Source organism: Vulpes vulpes, chromosome 9 (assembly GCF_048418805.1).
Source record: "Vulpes vulpes isolate BD-2025 chromosome 9, VulVul3, whole genome shotgun sequence".
Classification (NCBI taxonomy): Eukaryota; Metazoa; Chordata; class Mammalia; order Carnivora; family Canidae; genus Vulpes; species Vulpes vulpes.
This window is the reverse complement of record NC_132788.1, coordinates 20,638,402-20,656,957: the sequence shown is the minus strand read 5'-3', so window position 1 is coordinate 20,656,957 and position 18,556 is coordinate 20,638,402. Positions and strand designations below refer to the sequence as shown.

At 46.4% G+C, this 18,556-nt stretch overlaps 2 protein-coding genes across 4 annotated transcripts in view; one reads left to right on the top strand and one right to left on the bottom strand.

The window, feature by feature from the left end:
• The window catches only part of DPYSL2 (dihydropyrimidinase like 2), a 136,169-nt gene extending 125,437 nt beyond the window's left edge, over positions 1–10,732 (bottom strand). The window contains exon 1 of the mRNA XM_026007897.2: positions 10,142–10,732. Coding sequence (XP_025863682.1) covers positions 10,142–10,495 — 354 coding nt within the window. The 5' untranslated portion in view covers positions 10,496–10,732. The remainder of the gene's footprint in view (positions 1–10,141) is intronic.
• Positions 10,733–10,879: 147 nt separating this feature from the next.
• On the top strand, positions 10,880–18,271 carry PNMA2 (PNMA family member 2). Of its 3 annotated transcripts, none has more exons than XM_072719514.1 (4): positions 10,895–11,010; positions 12,668–12,968; positions 13,930–14,060; positions 14,348–18,271. In XM_072719514.1, the coding sequence occupies exon 4, from the start codon at positions 14,856–14,858 to the stop codon at positions 15,948–15,950; it is 1,095 nt and encodes a 364-aa protein (XP_072575615.1). In that variant the 5' UTR covers positions 10,895–11,010; positions 12,668–12,968; positions 13,930–14,060; positions 14,348–14,855; the 3' UTR covers positions 15,951–18,271. The 3 variants fall into 3 exon arrangements, with proteins under 3 accessions (XP_025863684.2, XP_072575615.1, XP_072575616.1); XM_072719515.1 differs by having other exon boundaries at positions 10,905–11,010; positions 12,933–12,968; XM_026007899.2 differs by lacking the exon at positions 12,668–12,968 and having other exon boundaries at positions 10,880–11,010.
• The last annotated feature ends 285 nt before the right edge of the window (positions 18,272–18,556 follow it).

The window sequence follows — 18,556 nt, the reverse complement described above, 5'->3', positions numbered from 1 at the left end:
CAAGGAGCCCAATGCGGGACTAGATCCCGGGACTCCAGGATCGCACCCTGGGCCAAAGGCAGGCGCCAAACCGCTGAGCCACCCAGGGATCCCCACAAATCAAGATTTAAAATATGAATGATTTAATAGGAAAATTGGGAAAAAGCAAGTAACACTTATCATTTACAAATTTGGGAAATACCTATAAAAATGATAATACCCAGCGATGTTAGAAATGCTGAAAAACAATATTCCTCATTCATTTTTGGTGGGAGTATAAAAACTGGAAAAGAGACACCTGGGTAGCTCAGCGGTTGAGCGTCTGCCTTCAGCCCAGGGCGTGATCCTGGAGTCCCGGGATCAAGCCCCACATCAGGCTCCTTGCATGGAGCCTGCTTCTCCCTCTGCTTGTGTCTCTGCCTCTCTCTCTGCGTGTGTCTCTCATGAATAAATAAATAAAATCTTAAAAAAAAAAGACTGGAAAAAATACTATTATCAAAATATTATCAAAACTTATTTCTAGATAATCAGATTATCAAGGATTTCTTTTTTAAAAAAATAGCTCATCACAGTTATCTACGATAAATACATTACTGTCATGTCATTTCTAAAAAATATGGAATAAAATAAAAATTGAATTCAATCCATTTCTCAAATCTATTTTTTCCCAAATTCAGCTTGTTAGTCACTGCCCTCCTCAACACCATCCTTGCTGCTCCCAAATAACTGGTTTTATATATATATATATACTCACATATTTTACATATAAAAAGAAATTGAAAATGTGTGTATACTTACATACATATATTTATATACTTTATATAAATATGTATTTTTTGTAAATACGTATTTATGTATATATTATATATGTGTATAAAATACCAAATATATGTGTGAATACACAAAAAGGAAACAAAATTTTTTATGTGAACAGGATCATGAAATAGATCAAACTTACGCAGTACACAAAACATTCAAGAAAACTGCCCTATTGTAAATACTATTCTAAATGAATTTCAAAGCTCCTATAAAGCAACAGGATTTAGTTACATGATTATCATTCTAAGAAATGAGACCCTGGAACGTCTTTGCTAATTTCAGATGATGCAGCAGTTTTGAGAATAGCCAAGAGTAGTTTAACACCAAAAGCATAAGCAACAAAAGAAAAGACAGATAAATCGGACTTCATCAAAATTAAAAACTTCTGTGCATCAAAAGGTACATATGAAGAAAGTGAAAAAAACAACCCAAGAATGGGAGGAAAATAGTGGTGCCTGGGTTGCGCAGTTGGTTGAGCACCCAACCCTTAGTTTCTGCTCAGGTCATAATCTCAGGGTCCTGAGATCAAGCCCCCCGCCTCAGGATCCACCCAAGTGGTATGGAGCCTGCTTAAGATTCTTTGTCTTCTGCTGCCACTCCCATGTGAGAGCATGGGCTTTCTCTCTCAAATAAATAAATATATCTTTAAAAAAAAAAAGAATGGGAGAAAATGGGATATTTACAAATCATATATCTGATAAGGGCTATTATCCAGAATATCCAAAGAACTCCTAGGGACGCCTGGATGGCTAAGTGGGTAGAGCATGGTCTCGGGTTTGTAAGTGCAAGTCTCATGTTGGGTGTAGAGATTACTTAAAAAGACATCTTAACGAAAAAAAATTGTACAACTCAACCATAAAAAGACAAACAACTCAATTTTTTTTAAGTGGCAAAGAATTCAAATAAACATTCTTCCAAAGAAGGTATGCAAATGACCAACTAGCACATGAAAAGCTGCTCAAAAAAAAAAAAAAAGAAAAGCTGCTCAAATCGTTAGTCATTAGGGAAATGCAAATCAAAACCACAATGAGATACCACTTCACCACCACTAGGACAGCTATAATCAAAAAAAGGGAGAAATAGCATGTTGTGGAGGATGTGCAGAAAGAAACTGAAACCGTTGTATATTGTTGGTGGAAATGTAAAATGGTAGTAAAATTGTGGAAAATAGTTTGGCAGCTCCTCAAAGAGCTGAACATAAAATTACCATATGATCTAGCAGTTTCACTGCTAGGTGTATACCTAAAAGAACTGAAAACATATGTTTAAATAAAAAGTTGTAAAAGAATGATAATAGGGGAACGCCTAGGTGGCTCAGTGGTTGAGTGTCTGCCTTCAGCTCAGGTCATGATCCTGGGGTCCTGGGATCTAGGCCACATCAGGCTCCCTGCATGGAGCCTGCTTCTCCCTCTGCCTATGTCATGTCTCTGCCAGTCTCTGTGTCTCTCATGAATTAATAAATAAAATCTTTTAAAAAATGATAATGGCAGTATTATTCATAAAAGCCCAAAATGGAAACAACTCAAATGTCCATAAACTGGTGAATGGATAAGTGAAATGTAACACATATAAACAATGGAATATTGTCCTGTGAGGAAAAGGAATGAAGGACTACACAGGCTATCATGTGGGTTCACCTGAAGAACATTACACCAAGTGAAAGAAGCCAGACACAAAAGGCCGCATTTCATAGCATTCCATTTATGCAAAATGTCCAGAATAGGCAAATCCATGGTGACAGGACATGGATTTGTGGTCACCAGAGGCTGGGATGGGAGGGTATTAGGGAGTAAATACAGGGTTTCTTTTTGTAGTGGTGAAAATGTTCTGGAATTAGATGGTTGCATATCAGAAGTCAATGGATTGTAGACTGAAATGGTTTAAATGAGAATTTTATGTTATATGAATTTTACTTCAGTTTTGAAAAAAACAAAAAAGTACAGCCAGGGACAGCATAGCTTTCTCTCATTTCTTTAGTGGAAATGAGAGATGAAGTCTTGGAGATTAAGGCCCTACCTGATGACAGCTCAGGTTAGGAGACTGCGCAGGTGACACACCTGGTGACCAACAGAGCCAGAACTACAAGCTGGATTTCCTGATGCCTAGTTCAGAGTTCTTTTTTTTTTTTCTTTTTTAAAGATTTTATTTATTTATGAGAAAGAGAGAACAGGAGCAGGGGGAAGGGAGAGAGAGAACCAGGCTCCCCACTAAGCAGGGAGCCTGACGTGGGACTTGATCCCAGGACCCCAAGATCATGAACTGGATCCCAGGATCATGACCTAAGCCCAAGGCAGATGCTTAACTGGCTGAGCCACCTGGCACCCCCTAGTTCAGAGTTCTTTCTGCCAGAAAGCAGCCTTGAAATCAGAGACCAGGCAAGTTGTCTATAATGTCTCAAAAACATACCCCAAGCCACCAGCACCTTCAAGATCAGGTGCTTCCCTTTCCACGCAGTATTTGTCCGGAGCTCTTGACCTGTGGCACCAGCCTTTGCCATGGGTGGCAGCCAACCAAATTCAAGTGTACATCAGCCCACCTGCCAATGCTTTTATTGATGGTTCCCTCATTATTTGCTTGTAGCTCATGATTTACATTGAGTGGAAAAATCACATTGTCATCACATTGCTCTAATCTTAAAAAAGCATTCATTCACATTATCAGAGTTGGCCTCTGTCCCAGTGATATCTGAAGACATTTCATGTACTAAAAAAAAAAAAAAATGGACAGAATATCAGCAGTTTAGGACACATTGATAAAGACAGATCAACAGCCCTTTTATAAATGGCTTCAAAGAGTACACTGCAAAATGGAAAACAAAGGTAGGCACTCAGAACTATTTTGTAATAGCTAATTATTTGGAGATAAAGTGAGAAAAGAATAATTTTTTTAAAGGTTTTATTAATTTGTTCCTGAGAGACAGAGAGAGAGAGAGAGAGAGAAGCAGAGACACAGGCAGAGGGAGAAGCAGGCTCCATGCAGGGAGCCTGATGTGGGACTTGATCCCGGGACTCCAGGATCATGCCCTGGGCCAAAGGCAGGTGCTAAACCACTGAACCACCCAGGGATCCCCGAGAAAAGAATAATTAATGTAGAAAGCAATTCAGTAATTCACAATGAGGAAAAGACTATTTCGTCACATAGACCTGGGTTCAAACGCTGCCTCAGGCTTTTAATTAGCAGGTTGCTTTGCATGTTTCTTTTACCTTGAGATATTTCTTTTGCAAAATAAGGATAACAGTAGTACCTACTTAATAGAGTTACCTTAGGATTAATAAGATAGCATACATAAAGCATTTAGCACAGAACCTACAGCATAGAACATATGGAGTTTAATGGGATGTGAAATATTTTGCCTGCAAAACTAAATTGTACCTTTAAGTTCACTAACTAGGCCAGTCTGGGTGGCTCAGTGGTTTGGTGCTGCCTGCGGCCCAGGGTGTGGTCCTGGAGACCTGGGATCGGGTCCCACGTTGGGTTCCCTGCATGGAATGGAGCCTGCTTCTCCCTCTGCCTGTGTCTGTGCCTCTGTGTGTGTGTGTGTCTCTCATGAATAAATAAATAAAATCTTAAAAAAAAATAAGTTCACTATCTCTGGCAGTGGAATGGAGTCACAGAATGGTGTATTGGAAGAAGTATGGAACTAGCAGGGCACCTGGATGGCTCAGTTGGTTGAGCATCCTTGATTTCAGCTCAGGTCATGACCTCAGGGTTGTGGGATGGAGCCCTGTGTTGGGCTCATACTCAGTGTAGAGTGTGCTTGTTCCTCTCCCTCTGCTCCTCCCCCCTTCTCCACTTACACTCTCTTTTTCAAATAAACAAATAAAATCTTAAAAAAAAAAAAAAAAAAAGAAGTAGTACAGCACTGAATCAGGAAACCTTGGTTCAAATCCTAGGTTATACACTTACTAAAGAGCAAGGTCTTGGGACTGCTCAGTAAATATCACTAAATCTCAGTGTCCCTACTTACAAAAAGGGAAAATGCCTGTATCAGAATGTGTTTCAAAATACTATCCTCTACACATTCTAAAATATTGGCTCTAGAATATAAACGTACATTCTAGAATTATATAATGAAACTAAAATAACAAGGTTTTACTGGGATAGGACTGCAGTGAGACTGGGCAGTGAGAGGTCTCCATCCTAAACCAGAAACCATCACCTGAATTCCATGAGAGGAAGCACGATTTTTCTGGGTATCGCTTGCTCCACTGCTAGACTGAGGGGGTTGAATAATCATCACTCGTAGACTGAGGGGGTCTCTTTCAAGCTCTGACATCCAATGGCAGTGTACATTCAAATCCATGATCAATTTTGACTCTCTTTTCTTTCTCAAGAAAGAGGAGAGAGACACTGCTATTATAGGACCCACAAGAAAAACTGGCCTGTCTCTACCAAGGGTCAGAAAATGCCCAGGCCATTCTTGATTCCCATGGCCCACGGGTTTGTGAACTATGCAACATCCAACCGGATGTTGCCACTGGAGGTTCAATGACAGCAGTTTTCTTCTCCACCCTTCAGCCACAAGGGAGACAGATGGTAAAGGCTGTTTAGCTGATGAGAGAGTTTTCTTCTATTCAGGCCTCCGGCCCCAAGCTGGAAGAGTCTCTCTCATCCCCAGTGTAATCCTTCTTACTTCTTCCCATAATTAATTCATTGCAGATCTATTAATTGGGCAATAGATTTTCAATCATTGACTTATTAAAATTTAGCTAATTGGGATGCCTGGGTGGCTCAGTGGTGGAGCATCTGCCATCAGCTCAGGGCATGATCCTGGGGTCCTGGGATCAAGTCCCACATCGGGGTTCCTGTAGGGAGGCTGCTTCTCCCTCTGCTTATGTCTCTGCCTCTCTGTGATGAATCAATAAATAAAATCTTTTTTAAAAATGTGTAACTAATTATAGGGATTTCTTCAGTCTTAAAAAAAGAAAGAAATCTTGTCACGTGCTATATATAACATGATTTAACCTTGAGAACATTATGCTAAGTGATGTAAGCCAGTCACAAGAAGACAAACGCTGTACAATTCCACTTATGGGAGGTATCTAGTGTAATCAAATTCATAGAAACAGAAAGTAAAATGGTGGATACCAGGATCTGGGGGGAGGGGAAATGGAGAGATAGTGGTTTTGTTTTTTTTTAAGATTTCATTTTTATTTATTCATGAGACACACACACACACACACACACACACACAGAGGCAGAGACACAGGCAGAGGAAGAAGCAGGCTCCATGCAGGGAGCCCAATGCGGAACTCAATCTCAGGACCCCAGGATCATGCCCTGAGCCAAAGGCAGAGGTTCAACTGCTAAGCCACCCAGGCGTCCCAAGGGAGTTAGTGTTTAATGTTAACAGAGTTTCAGTTTTGCAAGATGAAAAGTTCTGGAGACTGGTTGCACAACCATAGGAGTATGTTTACACTACTGAATTGTATATTTAAAAATGATTAAGATAAATTGTATGTTATGTGTATTTCACCACAATCATTTTTTTAGTCTAACTAATGACATGATTATGTCCATATGACTTGGGAAGTAAAGGGCAACCAATAATTGTGGATTATCATCATTTCCTTCTCTTCCCTGTGATCCCAGATGGGTCTTGGGCTTTTTGGAATCCTGAACATACAAATGTTCATAGTTATGTCTCCTCTTTGGAAACAACGTGGCTTCTAAAGTATCAAATGAATGCCCTTGTTCTTGGCTTTCAGCCAAATCTCTACCACATACCTGGCTAACTGGATGTTCATTTTGTTGAACAGGCTAGCCTACTATCAAACAAGTATCTCTGGGGACAATTTCTGTATCAGTCGCTCACATAACAGATGGAAGTCTTCAATCATTGGGATTTCTCTCTTGCTAAGATAAACACACAAGGAAGAGATTTTTGAATGGGAGAAGCGAGGGCAAAGGAGAAGAGTGATTGTAGAACTCATTGTTTTGGAGGAAGAAGGATCTAGAATGGGCATCACCATCAGGATGGGGTTATGGTGGAATTGAATAGTAAGAAGACAGCAGGGTCACTGGGCATCTAGGGCTGGAGTTAGCCAAATTTGGAGAGGGTATTGGGGGGCGACACAATGGCAGGGAATACCAAAAAGCATTTTACAGACTAGGGGATTTTGTCAAGTTCAGTGGAATTCCTATTATATTTCATTCACTGGCATCTGCCCTGGAGAAATGGAGAATCACTCCCCAGCCACACAGGTTTGCTGTGGGAAGAAGGGCCTGGGAGCACCTTTGGAAGAGATGCTCATGATCCAGCATCCTCAAACTATGTCTGAGGTAGAATAGAGGGAGTTCCTAAGAGGAAGGGAGGAGGCTGAGGGACCCCTGGGCACTGGCAAGGGAGAATTAGGCCAACAATATTCCCCTCTGCTCTCCCTTCCAAGAGGCTCAGAGTCCTTCACAGATAGTAATCAATCTAACCTAACCCCACTGCAGCCCAAAGTGGACCTTGCCAAAGACACAAAGGAAAAGAGTAAAGAAGTAGCTTTCCTCATTCATATTCACTATACTGGCTCCTTCCCCTCACCAAAACCTAACATCCCAGACCTAGCCACACCCATTGACCTCTAGTGATTATCTGCTAGCACCTGTAAATGCAAATGCAAACATCCAGCAAACATCCATGTCCCACAAGCCGCATCTGGGCATCTGGGCTGAGGAAGCCTGTTCCCTCCTTTCCCAAATCCTTACTAGAGGAACAGCAGGCCCCTAGGGTGACAGGTAGACAAAACCACTTCTGACCAACCATACTTTAACAATACCTATAAATACAGATTTAGGGGAGGAGAGTGGGTGCAAGTCAGGGGCCCCAGGACCCACTCACTCTAGTTCTCTTCCTCTCTCTGTCCCAGGGCTTCAGACAGGAATGCACTGAGATGTTGGCAGTCACACTGCTCATTAGCTAAAAATTAAAGTGATGGTTATTCAAGTCAATCAAAATGGTGGGCCTAGGTGTGCTGTTGAATATCACCATTGTTACACACACACACACACACACACACACACACCCCAAATACCTTTTCTCTCTTGTATAGACATGAAATATTCAACCACTGTAAGTATTGATCTTGGTAAGTGCTCTTAGCCATGAATGAAAACAATCCCATAGGAACAGCTCTTATGTGGTAAGGCAAGACTGAATGAAAATCCAGGGAAGGCTGCAGAAAGCCCAAGCCAGAATCATCCTCTGTTGCTAATAACTGGGCAACTAAAGCAAATGTGGGTTTGCAGAGGCTAAAAGTGGCTGGGGTTCTGGTTGGGTATTTCCTCTTCAAATCTCCCCCTCCACACACGCTAGGTTTACAATTTCAAATTTCTACTAAAATCAGGGAGTGTTCACACAAGAAGCTGATGCTTAAACGTCTAAGCTTCCAAATGGACAGGAAAAGAGATATATTATTCAATCCAATGAAACTTTGCCTTTCAAACTTGAGTTTTAATTCACTGCCATCATTATAGGGGTGGCCATTCTCAAACTCTGCCCCCTCATCTGCCATTTTTAAAATAATCTCTTCCTTACCTCAAGGCATTTTTCTGCTCCCTTTAGGACAGTAAAATTACCAGCACAACTTGTTGAAGATGAGGATACTCACACAACCATGATGCTATATGATCATGGTTTGGCCCTCATCCAATGTATGCACATGGGAAAGTATCTCACACTCACATTTCAGTGTAAATTACATTGTTTAAAACTTTTGCTTCAACTGTCTGATCATTTGGGTTCAGGTGAGTTTTTTGGATTGAGTCCTTCAGGTTGGCTGTGAAATATCCATACTGAAATATGGATATCAGGTACCCCCTATATCAATGAATTAGAAGACAGAGCTGGGAGAGGAGGAATAAACTAAGTAATTAATGGCCCCACCTTTTGAAAATGACATTAATGGTTTATCTTTCCTAGGATTGGTGCAATAAAAGTCAAAAGCTGCAAAACTCTATGCCATGTCAGGAAACGGCAATGTGTTCTGGCCATTATCACCAACTCTTAATTGTTCTCCATGCGTTCACTGTAAGCACACAATCTGAATACCAAATAAATGCTAGTGGAATCATTCAGGGAATGTGTATAGACCACTCCCAACTAGTCTGAAAGCCCCTTAAGAAGAAATCACCTTGAACTTTTTATAGCTAACCTCCTCCCTGCCCTACAAGGCAAGGCACACAATAGGTATTCAATAATCAATCATTGACTGATTTTCCATCTTCACCAGTAGGCATGGGAGAGAAACAGCAAACAAGTGTTAAAACATTTCACACTGTAATTTATCGATTGAGAAATCAAGGATGTGGGGGGAAAAAATGCACAAGTATGAAGGTCACCCTGATAAAAAAAGAAAATGTGGTGTGAGAAGACTACCGCAGTTAAAATGCACACTCTTCACAATGGCCAGAGATAACAAATATTTTGTAAAATCAAGGTTTGCCAAATTGGTCTCCTTTGTTTCTACATTAACACGGTATAGGGGGTCCAGTCCATCTTTGACAATCTATTCAAAATGTGAGGGATTTTCCCCTTTTCTTTTCTTTTCACCCTTTGAACATATAATCCACTAAGTCTCCATCCCCAAAGCACCTCCCCAATAGTGGCGGGGGGAGCACTCTGGGAAGCCCTTGCTGAGATACTTAGCGGAACTTTGTTCTCCACATGGGCTATTTGGAGCGTCTCGGGTTCCTTGGGTGACTCCACAGCCTCCCTCGTTTCACGCAGCGAGCAGGAGTCAGGGCGCGGAGATCCTCCCAGGCGGTCCGCCCAGGCGCTGACCATGGTCCTGGCCTCCGAGCTCCCGACCCGGGCGCCGAGGGCGCGGGAGAAGGTACCGGTGGGAGGGCGCGCAGGGCGCGGCGGGGAGCGGCTGTGGAAGCCCCCGCCCCTCCCGAACCCCGGGGAGCCCCCGGGCCTGCACGCGAACCCTCCACTGCACGCTCCCAGATGCATCAAAAAAGGGTGGGGCACCCAGCCACAACTGCAATCGGAAGCCGCCCAGAAGGGTTTAGAAGAATGGAATCGGTTCAACCCTCCCCCCTGCATCGCCATACGACCCCCCCCCCAACCGGGGATCGGTTCTTCCTTCACCCGCACCCCCCACCTCCCAGGCCCGGGGAGGCGCGGGCAGCCTTTGTGGGCGCACAGCCGCCCTCGCCGAGCCCGAGCCTCTCCGCGCCCTGCAGCAAGAGGGGCAAGGAGGGTGGGGTGCATGTGCGGATTCGAGGATGCAATACCCCGGCGAGGCTGCACGGAGGAGGGCACGCTGGGCTCCTCGGTTCTCCACCGAGCCGGGAGGGGCGATCCCCGCCTCTGGTCCTGCGTCTCGAACACCCCCACCCCCACACCAACCTGGTCGTAGATGTTCTGCAGCGCTTCCTTGCCCGAGGCCCGCCGGATCTCCACCTTCCGGCTCGATTCAACAGATGGCTCCCCGCCGGCGCGCCGGCCCTGCCGGGGGTGCGGCTGCTGCGGGTCCGGGCCCAGGTGGGCGACGTCCCGCTGCTGAGCCACCACCTGCCCCGAGCCCCGGCCCACAGACAGCGAGTCGAAGTCGATGGTCTTGTTCTCGGAGGACCCTTCCACTGGGCAGAACATGCCACAGAATTTCTGCCGGGGCTTGGGGCTGCCTGAGCCCAGGTTTTTGAAAAAGGCAGGGACTTCTTCATCCTCTGCCGGCTTCCCGGACTGCTTCCTCTCGGCCATGGCGCGGGGGCTCAGGGAGGGTCCTCGCGCTGCGTCCGTCTGCCGGTCCCTGGGTCGGCCTCTCCGTGCACCGACCCCCTGGCTGCCGCCGAGGCTGCCGCTCTCCGCCTACCGCAAGGTGCACAGAAAGGAAGGAGGCTGGCGAGCAGCGGCCCACCCCTCCCGGCCCCTCCCCCTGACCCCGCTCTCTCCCCTCCCTGCCCACGCCCCACGCCCCCCGCCGCCGCGCCAGCGCCCGCGAGCAGCAAAGTTGGGTCTGGGAGGGCGGCCGCTGCGGCTGCAGGAGCGGGAGGCTGCCCCCTTCCCGGCAGCGGCGGCGGGAGGCAGGCGCGGGCGGGGCGGGGCGCGGGCGGGGGCGGGGCGCGGCGCCGGGAGGGGAGGGGCGGGGCGGGGAGGGGAGGGGAGCGGAGCGCGGGCTCGGGAGCGGGGAGCCGGGCCGCTCCGGAAGTGAAGCGGCCAGACCACCCGCTAATGCATGCGGAGCGCTGGGCCCGCCGACCGCTCTCCGCTCCGGGGTAAGTCTGGGGCAGCGCACGCAGGGGCGGAGACCCGAGGGCGCAGTCCCTGGCCTCGGCGCCCCTGTCCCCCACCTGCCTGGCCCCGGAGCCTCTCCCCCACCGCATTGCAGAGGTGGGCCCGGGGCGAGGGAGGGCGCCCTCCCCCTTACGCGGGGTGTGAGCTGATGGATGCGCAGAGAGGGGCGAACCCAGTGATGCCCGGACACCCGCGGGCAGGGGAAGGGGCGGCGCTGACGATGGGGAAGGGGTGGCGCAGTCGGTTTAGGAAGGCGGGGGCCCTACGAGGCACGGGACACCGAGCCTTGTTAGCCACGGGCCTGGGGGGGGCCACGCAGAGATCGAAACGCAAAGGTTCTCCTCACTCACAGCACCCACAGTGGTGGGGGGCGCCCAGCCTGGCGGGGGGAAATACAGAGGGGCGTAGCCCAGTGTGTGTGCGGGGGGCGGGAATAAAGACACAGGTCTGCGGGCTGTGGGAGTGTAGCAAAAAGTGCAGTCTGCAAATTCTGGCACGGACGGCAACTCGTAGTAAGAGTGGGTAGAGACCCGCTCTCTTGCCCGTAGCTGCGCCACTGCACCAAGAGGGGCCCGGGAGAATGCCTTGATTGGCATCTTCCACCTTCCCTGCCAAAAAAGAGGGTAAGACGCAGACTGAAGCCCACTCCCCAAGTCCCCAGCCCTTCCCCGCGCCCGGAGCGCCCCGCCTCGATCCCCCGCCCGCGTTGCGCACTGCGCCAGAGCCGCGGCGTCCCTCAGGTGGCCCGAAGCCCAGTGCCTGGGATGTAAAGTGCTGGGGCGCGAGTCCGCTGATGCGGTGGGAGATCGGGTGCCGCCTGTGACTGTGCCTTGAATTGTGTGAGGCCACGCGAGGGTGCGTGGGGCTTGGTGTGTGCGGGCGGCTAAACCAGCCACAGCTACTGGGTTGGCTTGGCGGGCAGGTAAGGGGCATTTAGATTTGTGCCGAGAACGCGGTCTCTGAGAGTCCTTCATTGCTTGTTCCTGTCCCCACGTCCTTTCCATGGATCAGTCCCTGCCTCTGGCCGATTACAACCCCGCCCCTCTGCCCATAGTGGCAAAATCCTGCAGAAATGATGCCCATCCTTTGGCGACTGGAGACGGAGATCTGGGCATGCTCAGTAACCAGGGTGGGTTTGGGCTGGAAGAAGCTGTTTACCGCAAGACCGGCGTGCAGGGCAGCGTGACCAAGGATTCAGTCCCATTGTCAGCTCTTGCCCCTGCAAGGATTAAGTTCGGATACCCTCCCCCCACCCCCAATCGTGAGGGACAGTTTGGGGAATGGAGTTGCATTTGGAGGACAACCGGTCACAGTTGGAAGACGAGCCCACCACGGCAGGTGGGAAGGAGGACCCTGCTGAGAACGGGAGACTGAGGAAGGAGAGGAATATTTGTGTGGAGGGGCCAAGACTTTGCACCAGATGTGCTTTGCATTTGAATAAAGTGCTTCCACACGAATTACATCATTTCCTACCCAGAGCAGGCACGCGAGATAGGAGTGCTTTTATCATCACCCATTTCCAGAGCAGGAAACAGATCTAGAGAGATTGAGGCACTTTGGCTAAGGTCACTATGTAGCTAAATGATCCAGCCAACAACGACACCTGAAAATCTGATTCCTTCTTTTTTTTTTTTTAAGATTTCATTTATTTCTTCATGAGAGACACACAGAGAGAGAGAGGCAGAGACACAGGCTGAGGGAGAAGCAGGCTCCATGCAGGGAGCCCGATGTGGGACTCGATCCCAGGTTTCCAGGATCACGCCCTGGACTGAAGGCAGCGCTAAACACCTGAGCCACCCGGGCTGCCCGGAAAATCTGATTCCTTTTCCAACTTATCCCATCTTTACCTAAGAAAATACAAGATTTTACATTTTTGTTTAATGTCCCAATATTTTCATTGCAGGTAGAGGTTGCCTTTGGAAGAAGCAGCCACCCACAGGTAGCCTAACCTCAGCATGGCCGTTATTATGTAGACCTTGGAGATGTTTCTTCCTGGGCATTCAGTGCCTTTTTACATCTCGTATTTCCTTTAAATATCACAAGGAAAGGAATGTTACCCCCGTATCTCAGAAGGGAAAGTGCAGCATGGAGAAGCTCACTGGGCTCAGATCCCTGGGGCTGCTGGTTGAAGGTGGGACCCAGTATTTTGCTCTCTTGGCCCTCCGGCACACCCCAGGCCTTCAGCACCTTCTAGAAGGACTTGGAAAATGTGTCTGCAGCAGGAACAGCTGCCTCTATAGCTGCAAGTTGATGTCTGGGGCATATGAACCCCGTTTGGATGGATGGGGATCTTTGAGACCTACAGAAGAATATTTGTAGCCCCTTAACACATACCCCATAGCAGTAACTGGGACACAGTAGGAGCTCTTCCCTTTCTAGGTTACCCAGACTCCACCACTCTCCATGGATGGGCTTCCTGTTTTTCTTTTTCCTCAAATGACCCATTCAAGCCTAAATGCTATGAAGCATTTTTAACATTGATCGCAAAAAACAAACAAACAAACAAAACAAAACAAAACAAAAAAAAAACCATTGCATTTGTAAAGCCTGCCCAGACATAACAAAAGGGAATTGACTTGTAATTCCAGGTTTAATTTATTTGGTCCAATTTTTAAAAAAATTGTTAAACCAAACTAAATTATTATGCCTATATTATTTTATATTATACTATATTATATTAAAGTGTAGTATGTAAAGTAAATTGTTATACCTATATTGGTTTTAAATGTTTGAGTGATTTCTAACTGGATTTTTTAAAGAAATGCAGCAACTTGATATCGATTAGTAGATTTCACTAAGTTGTAAAAGACTGTCATTTTTTTTAATAAGTGCATTAACAGTCCTCATCACTGGATATTATCAAGCCATAAATATATACTCTTATTATCTATGTGTAACAGGGCAGTTTGGCTTGGCTGGAGCTAAGAAAGACCCAGACACACCATTGTGTGGAGTTGGGTGACATCTTCCTTTTCTAGAAGCTGAATAAATAAGCTCGTGACTCTCACGGAACAATTGGATCGCATAACAGGTATCTAGCCACACCTGATTTTGCTCTTAACATGGGGAACATCTTGAGTCCTGTCCACAATTGGGGCTCAGACATTAATTGGCATGTCTAATGAGCAAATGGTGGGGAAGCCAGATTGCAGGAGGGTCCCCAAGAGAAAAAAGTCACCCTATGCAAAGAAGAGGTCTAACAGTGGGGTAGGTGCAAATCCAATGTGAGATGGAACCCCTACTTCCATCCTGAACCAAAGCACGATGCTCCCCCAGAAGGAAAGGGCTGTGTGGTAAAACTGGCCATTGTTTCACTAGGAGTCCAAGCACCCCTGCGGCGACATTTCTCTCCAGCAGTTCTGGGTGCCAGAGTGGAGGCCTCTCCCAGTGACTAGTGCGAGAGGAGAGGTGAAGCGAGGCAGCCAAGACTTGGGAGAGTGGCAAAAGCAGCTCTTGCAGGTGCCTCGGGCAGTCGGAGAAGGGTCAACACCACCACGTGGCTGCTGGCATCAGGGAGAGCCACAGCAGCCACTGGACCGGACCGCAGAGCAAGAGGCAGTGGCGCTGTCATAACCTTGATAGGAACCACCTGCCTTGGGTCAGGTCTAGAGACATAACTGGAAGTGCTGAGTTCTTGCCACTGGGCAAGTAAGGGTTATTGGTCCAGAAGCCTTTGGGACTGCTGTTGGAGTGGCCAGGCCCCAGTCCCTGGTAGAGTATAATAAGTTCAGGAGCTCACCCAGGATACTCTGAGTCCTAAGGCAGTGCCTCGCCGCACCACAAACTATTGGGTGGCCAGAGAGTTAGGGTGAGTGATACTTGGACGATGGCGCTGGCGCTGTTGGAGGACTGGTGCAGGATCATGAGCGTGGATGAACAGAAATCACTGGTAGTTATGGGGATACCGGTGGACTGTGATGAGGCTGAGATTCAGGAGGTTCTCCAGGAGACCCTAAAGTCTCTGGGCAGGTATAGACTGCTTGGCAAAATATTCAGGAAGCAGGACAATGCCAATGCTGTCTTGTTGGAACTTATGGAGGATGTTGATGTCTCGGTGATCCCCAGTGAGGTTCAGGGAAAGGGGGGTATCTGGAAAGTCATCTTTAAGACCCCTAACCAGGACACTGAGTTTCTGGAACGACTGAACCTCTTTCTGGAAAAGGAGGGGCAGACGGTCTCAGGTATGTTCCGAGCCCTCGGGCATGAGGGAATGTCTCCAGCCACAGTGCCCTGCGTATCACCAGAGCTGTTGGCTCATTTGTTGGGACAGGCGATGGCACATGCTCCTCAGCCTCTGCTCCCCATGAGATACCGGAAACTGAGAGTGTTCTCAGGGAGCCCTGTGCCTGCCCCGGAAGAAGAGCCCTTTGAAATCTGGTTGGAACAGGCCACTGAGATCGTCAAAGAGTGGCCGGTTGCAGAGGCAGAAAAGAAAAGGTGGTTGATGGAAAGCCTGCGTGGCCCTGCCCTGGACCTCATGCATATAGTACAAGCAGACAATGCGGCCATAAGCGTGGAAGAGTGTTTGGAGGCGTTTAAGCAAGTGTTTGGAAGCCTTGAGAGCCGCAGGACCTCCCAGGTGAAGTACCTGAAGACCTATCAGGAGGAGGGGGAGAAGGTCTCAGCCTACCTGTTGCGGTTAGAAACCCTGCTCCGGCGGGCCGTGGAGAAACGAGCCATCCCCAGGAATATCGCAGATCAGGTCCGGCTGGAGCAGGTCATGGCAGGGGCCAGCCTTAGCGAAGTCCTTTGGTGCAGGCTGAGGGAGCTGAAGGATCAGGGCCCACCTCCCAACTTCCTTGAGTTAATGAAGATAATCCGGGAGGAAGAGGAGGAAGAGGCCTCTTTTGAAAATGAGAATGTTGAAGAGCCAGATGAAGGGGATGGCTATGGCCACTGGGATAACGAGGCAGATGACTAAAAACCAGCTTGGAGCCAGTGCACAGCCAGTGCACCTCGGGACATTTCCTTTTATCCGGCTAAGACCGTGTGGCTATTTTTGTCTTTAAATGGATGCAACTGAAATCGAAGCTTTCAAGCCAGGTCTTGATTCTTCTTTCTAAGAAAAAAAAAAAGTATCCCAGAGTTTCTTGGACCCTATATAGATGATGACTAAACACTGGATTCAATTCCAAGTATGAGATAGAAAGTCTGAAGGAATCTGAAGCACTTGAAGTTTCCCCAATAGACCAAAGTTTACCCATACCATGAAAGAAAGAAATGACATGAGGAACAAAATATCTTTTGTAATCTATTTAAAAAATCCGAGCTTTTTGACTTTCCTTTCTCAAATCAGCACATTCTTTCTGAGTGCCTAGCAGTGTGAAGCACTGGTCAAGCAGGTAAGAGTCCTACACCCAGGAGCATGGGCCATGCTCTCAAGGAAGGGGCTTTACCGCCTCATTGAGGATGTGGCCTCTGCATGGGAGAAGCTAAATAACCTAATGTGTAAATAAGTCACAACCCCAATAGAAGCGCCATTGCCAAATGAATCAACCACTTCCCCTATGATGTTTCTTTTTCTTTACTCGGGATGCACTCCTCTACTTGTCCGCTAGGTGTCAGATGGTTGGTTTCAGGCACTATGATAGGCCCTCAAGATACCCGTGACTCAGCCTAATCCCTGCTTTCAAGAGATCTACAGTGTGCAAGACACCTTCAAAAAAGTGTACACATTATGGGAAGGCATGCTAGAGAGGGAGGATTGGATTTTATGAGCAGACCATTCTGATCAGAGAATATTTTTAGTGGTGACAAAGGGGACAGAAGAGAGGAATGGAGCTCGTTATTTATTGAGGGTCTATTATGTGCCAGGGGTCGTACACATATCTCATTTAATGTAGACAGCAACATCAGTAGGGTATCATTTTGCCCTTTTTGAAGGAGAACGGAGACAAAACTCAGAAGAGTCAAGTGGTCTCGTCAATATCGAAATCCTGACAAGCAGCAGAGCTGACACAGAACTCTGACTCTTGCTAATCCTCTTGCCACTACAATCATGATTTTCAAGTTGTGCTGTATAGTTCTGCAGATTTTTTTTTTCAGCAGTTCCATCTTTAAAATGTATTTTAAACTCTTCACATCTCTACTGAAGGACAGGTAGATTCAAGTGTGTCGATATCCAGATGTTCACACATTGGCATTCATCCGCAGGCTCACTTATGTTTCCAGATTTTTTTTTTAAGATTTTATTTATTTATTCATGAGAGACAGAGAGAGATAGAGAGAGAGAGGCAGAGACACAGGCAGAGGGAGAAGCAGGCTCCATGCAGGGAGCGCAATGTGGGACTCGATCCTGGGACTCCAGGATCACCCCCTGGGCCGAAGGCAGGCACTCAACCGCTGAGCCACCCAGGGATCCCCTTACGTTTCCAGATTGACTTGTTTTGTGCAGGCCATGGAAGTAAGGTTTCCTTGTGATATCTGAGCACATATCTGGACTTCTCTTATTGTTCATGGATTTAAGAAGTTATGGCACCTCACAGGTGTTTAAATCATGTCCATGCATGCCCTGTGATGTAATGTGTGCTAATAGAGCATAAGTGAGCACCATTCAGTAAATGCTAGTTGATATACAGCATCACGGTAGCTTTTTGTATACAACAAACTTCTCTAAACATCAGTTTCCTCATCAGGAAAATGGGAACATAATAAAATAGAGTTGTTGTTAGGCTCCAATGACATAATGCCTTTGAATCACTTAGTATGATGTCTGGAACATAGAAAGTCTTCAATATATTAAGACTCATGGTTTTCATGATACTTACTGTCTGTTCAACGCATGTTCTTTTTATTGTTCTAACAGTTATGCAGTAATAAGTAAATATGTCAGCTGTCAGTCAAGTTGTGACAACGTTGCATTAGAAACCATTTTAGCTTCTCTGGTATATTCCAGTGCTTGCTGCCTGTTACCTTTGGGATAAGCATTCCAGCAGCTGTTGACTATTGTTAGTGATTTGACTTGGAAACAATACATTATTCTTTCTGATTGTGGATAATTTTAAAGGAAGAATATCCTGAGATTGTAAGAAAAGTATTTTTGTTAAAACTACCATTTGTAATCATTTCTAAGTTATAATTTTTCAATGCTGTTCAACCAAAACGATACAGTTGTCCATTATACCATAATTTCATGTTTTTTTTTGTATTCATGAAAATGGCCTCATTGTTCTTGATTATTGACAGTATACAAAGTAAAGTGTTATAAACATGAAGTTATAAAATAAATACATGCTAATAAAATTCTGAGGTTTTTTTGTGTATTTCATGTATTGTGATTCTGTATTAGCTATTGCTTGAAGAAGTTTCATTACTAAAAAAAAAAAAAAATTTAATAGACAAGGTTAGAAAATCAAACCAAAGCCAAAAGGTCTTGAACTCATCTAGATAGGAAAACCTAAGAATAAAATGCTGAAATACTTGAGCTTTGTCTCCAGGGCTGAGAGAGAGAGCACAGTCCACCATGATCGATTTTCCTTTTTAAATACATGGAGACAACATATGGAGGCCTATTCCCTCAGAGACCTC

Excerpts from the sequence above, each read along its gene's own strand:
- PNMA2 (XM_026007899.2), top strand. The coding sequence starts at position 14,856 with ATGGCGCTGGCGCTGTTGGAGGACTGGTGCAGGATCATGAGCGTGGAT.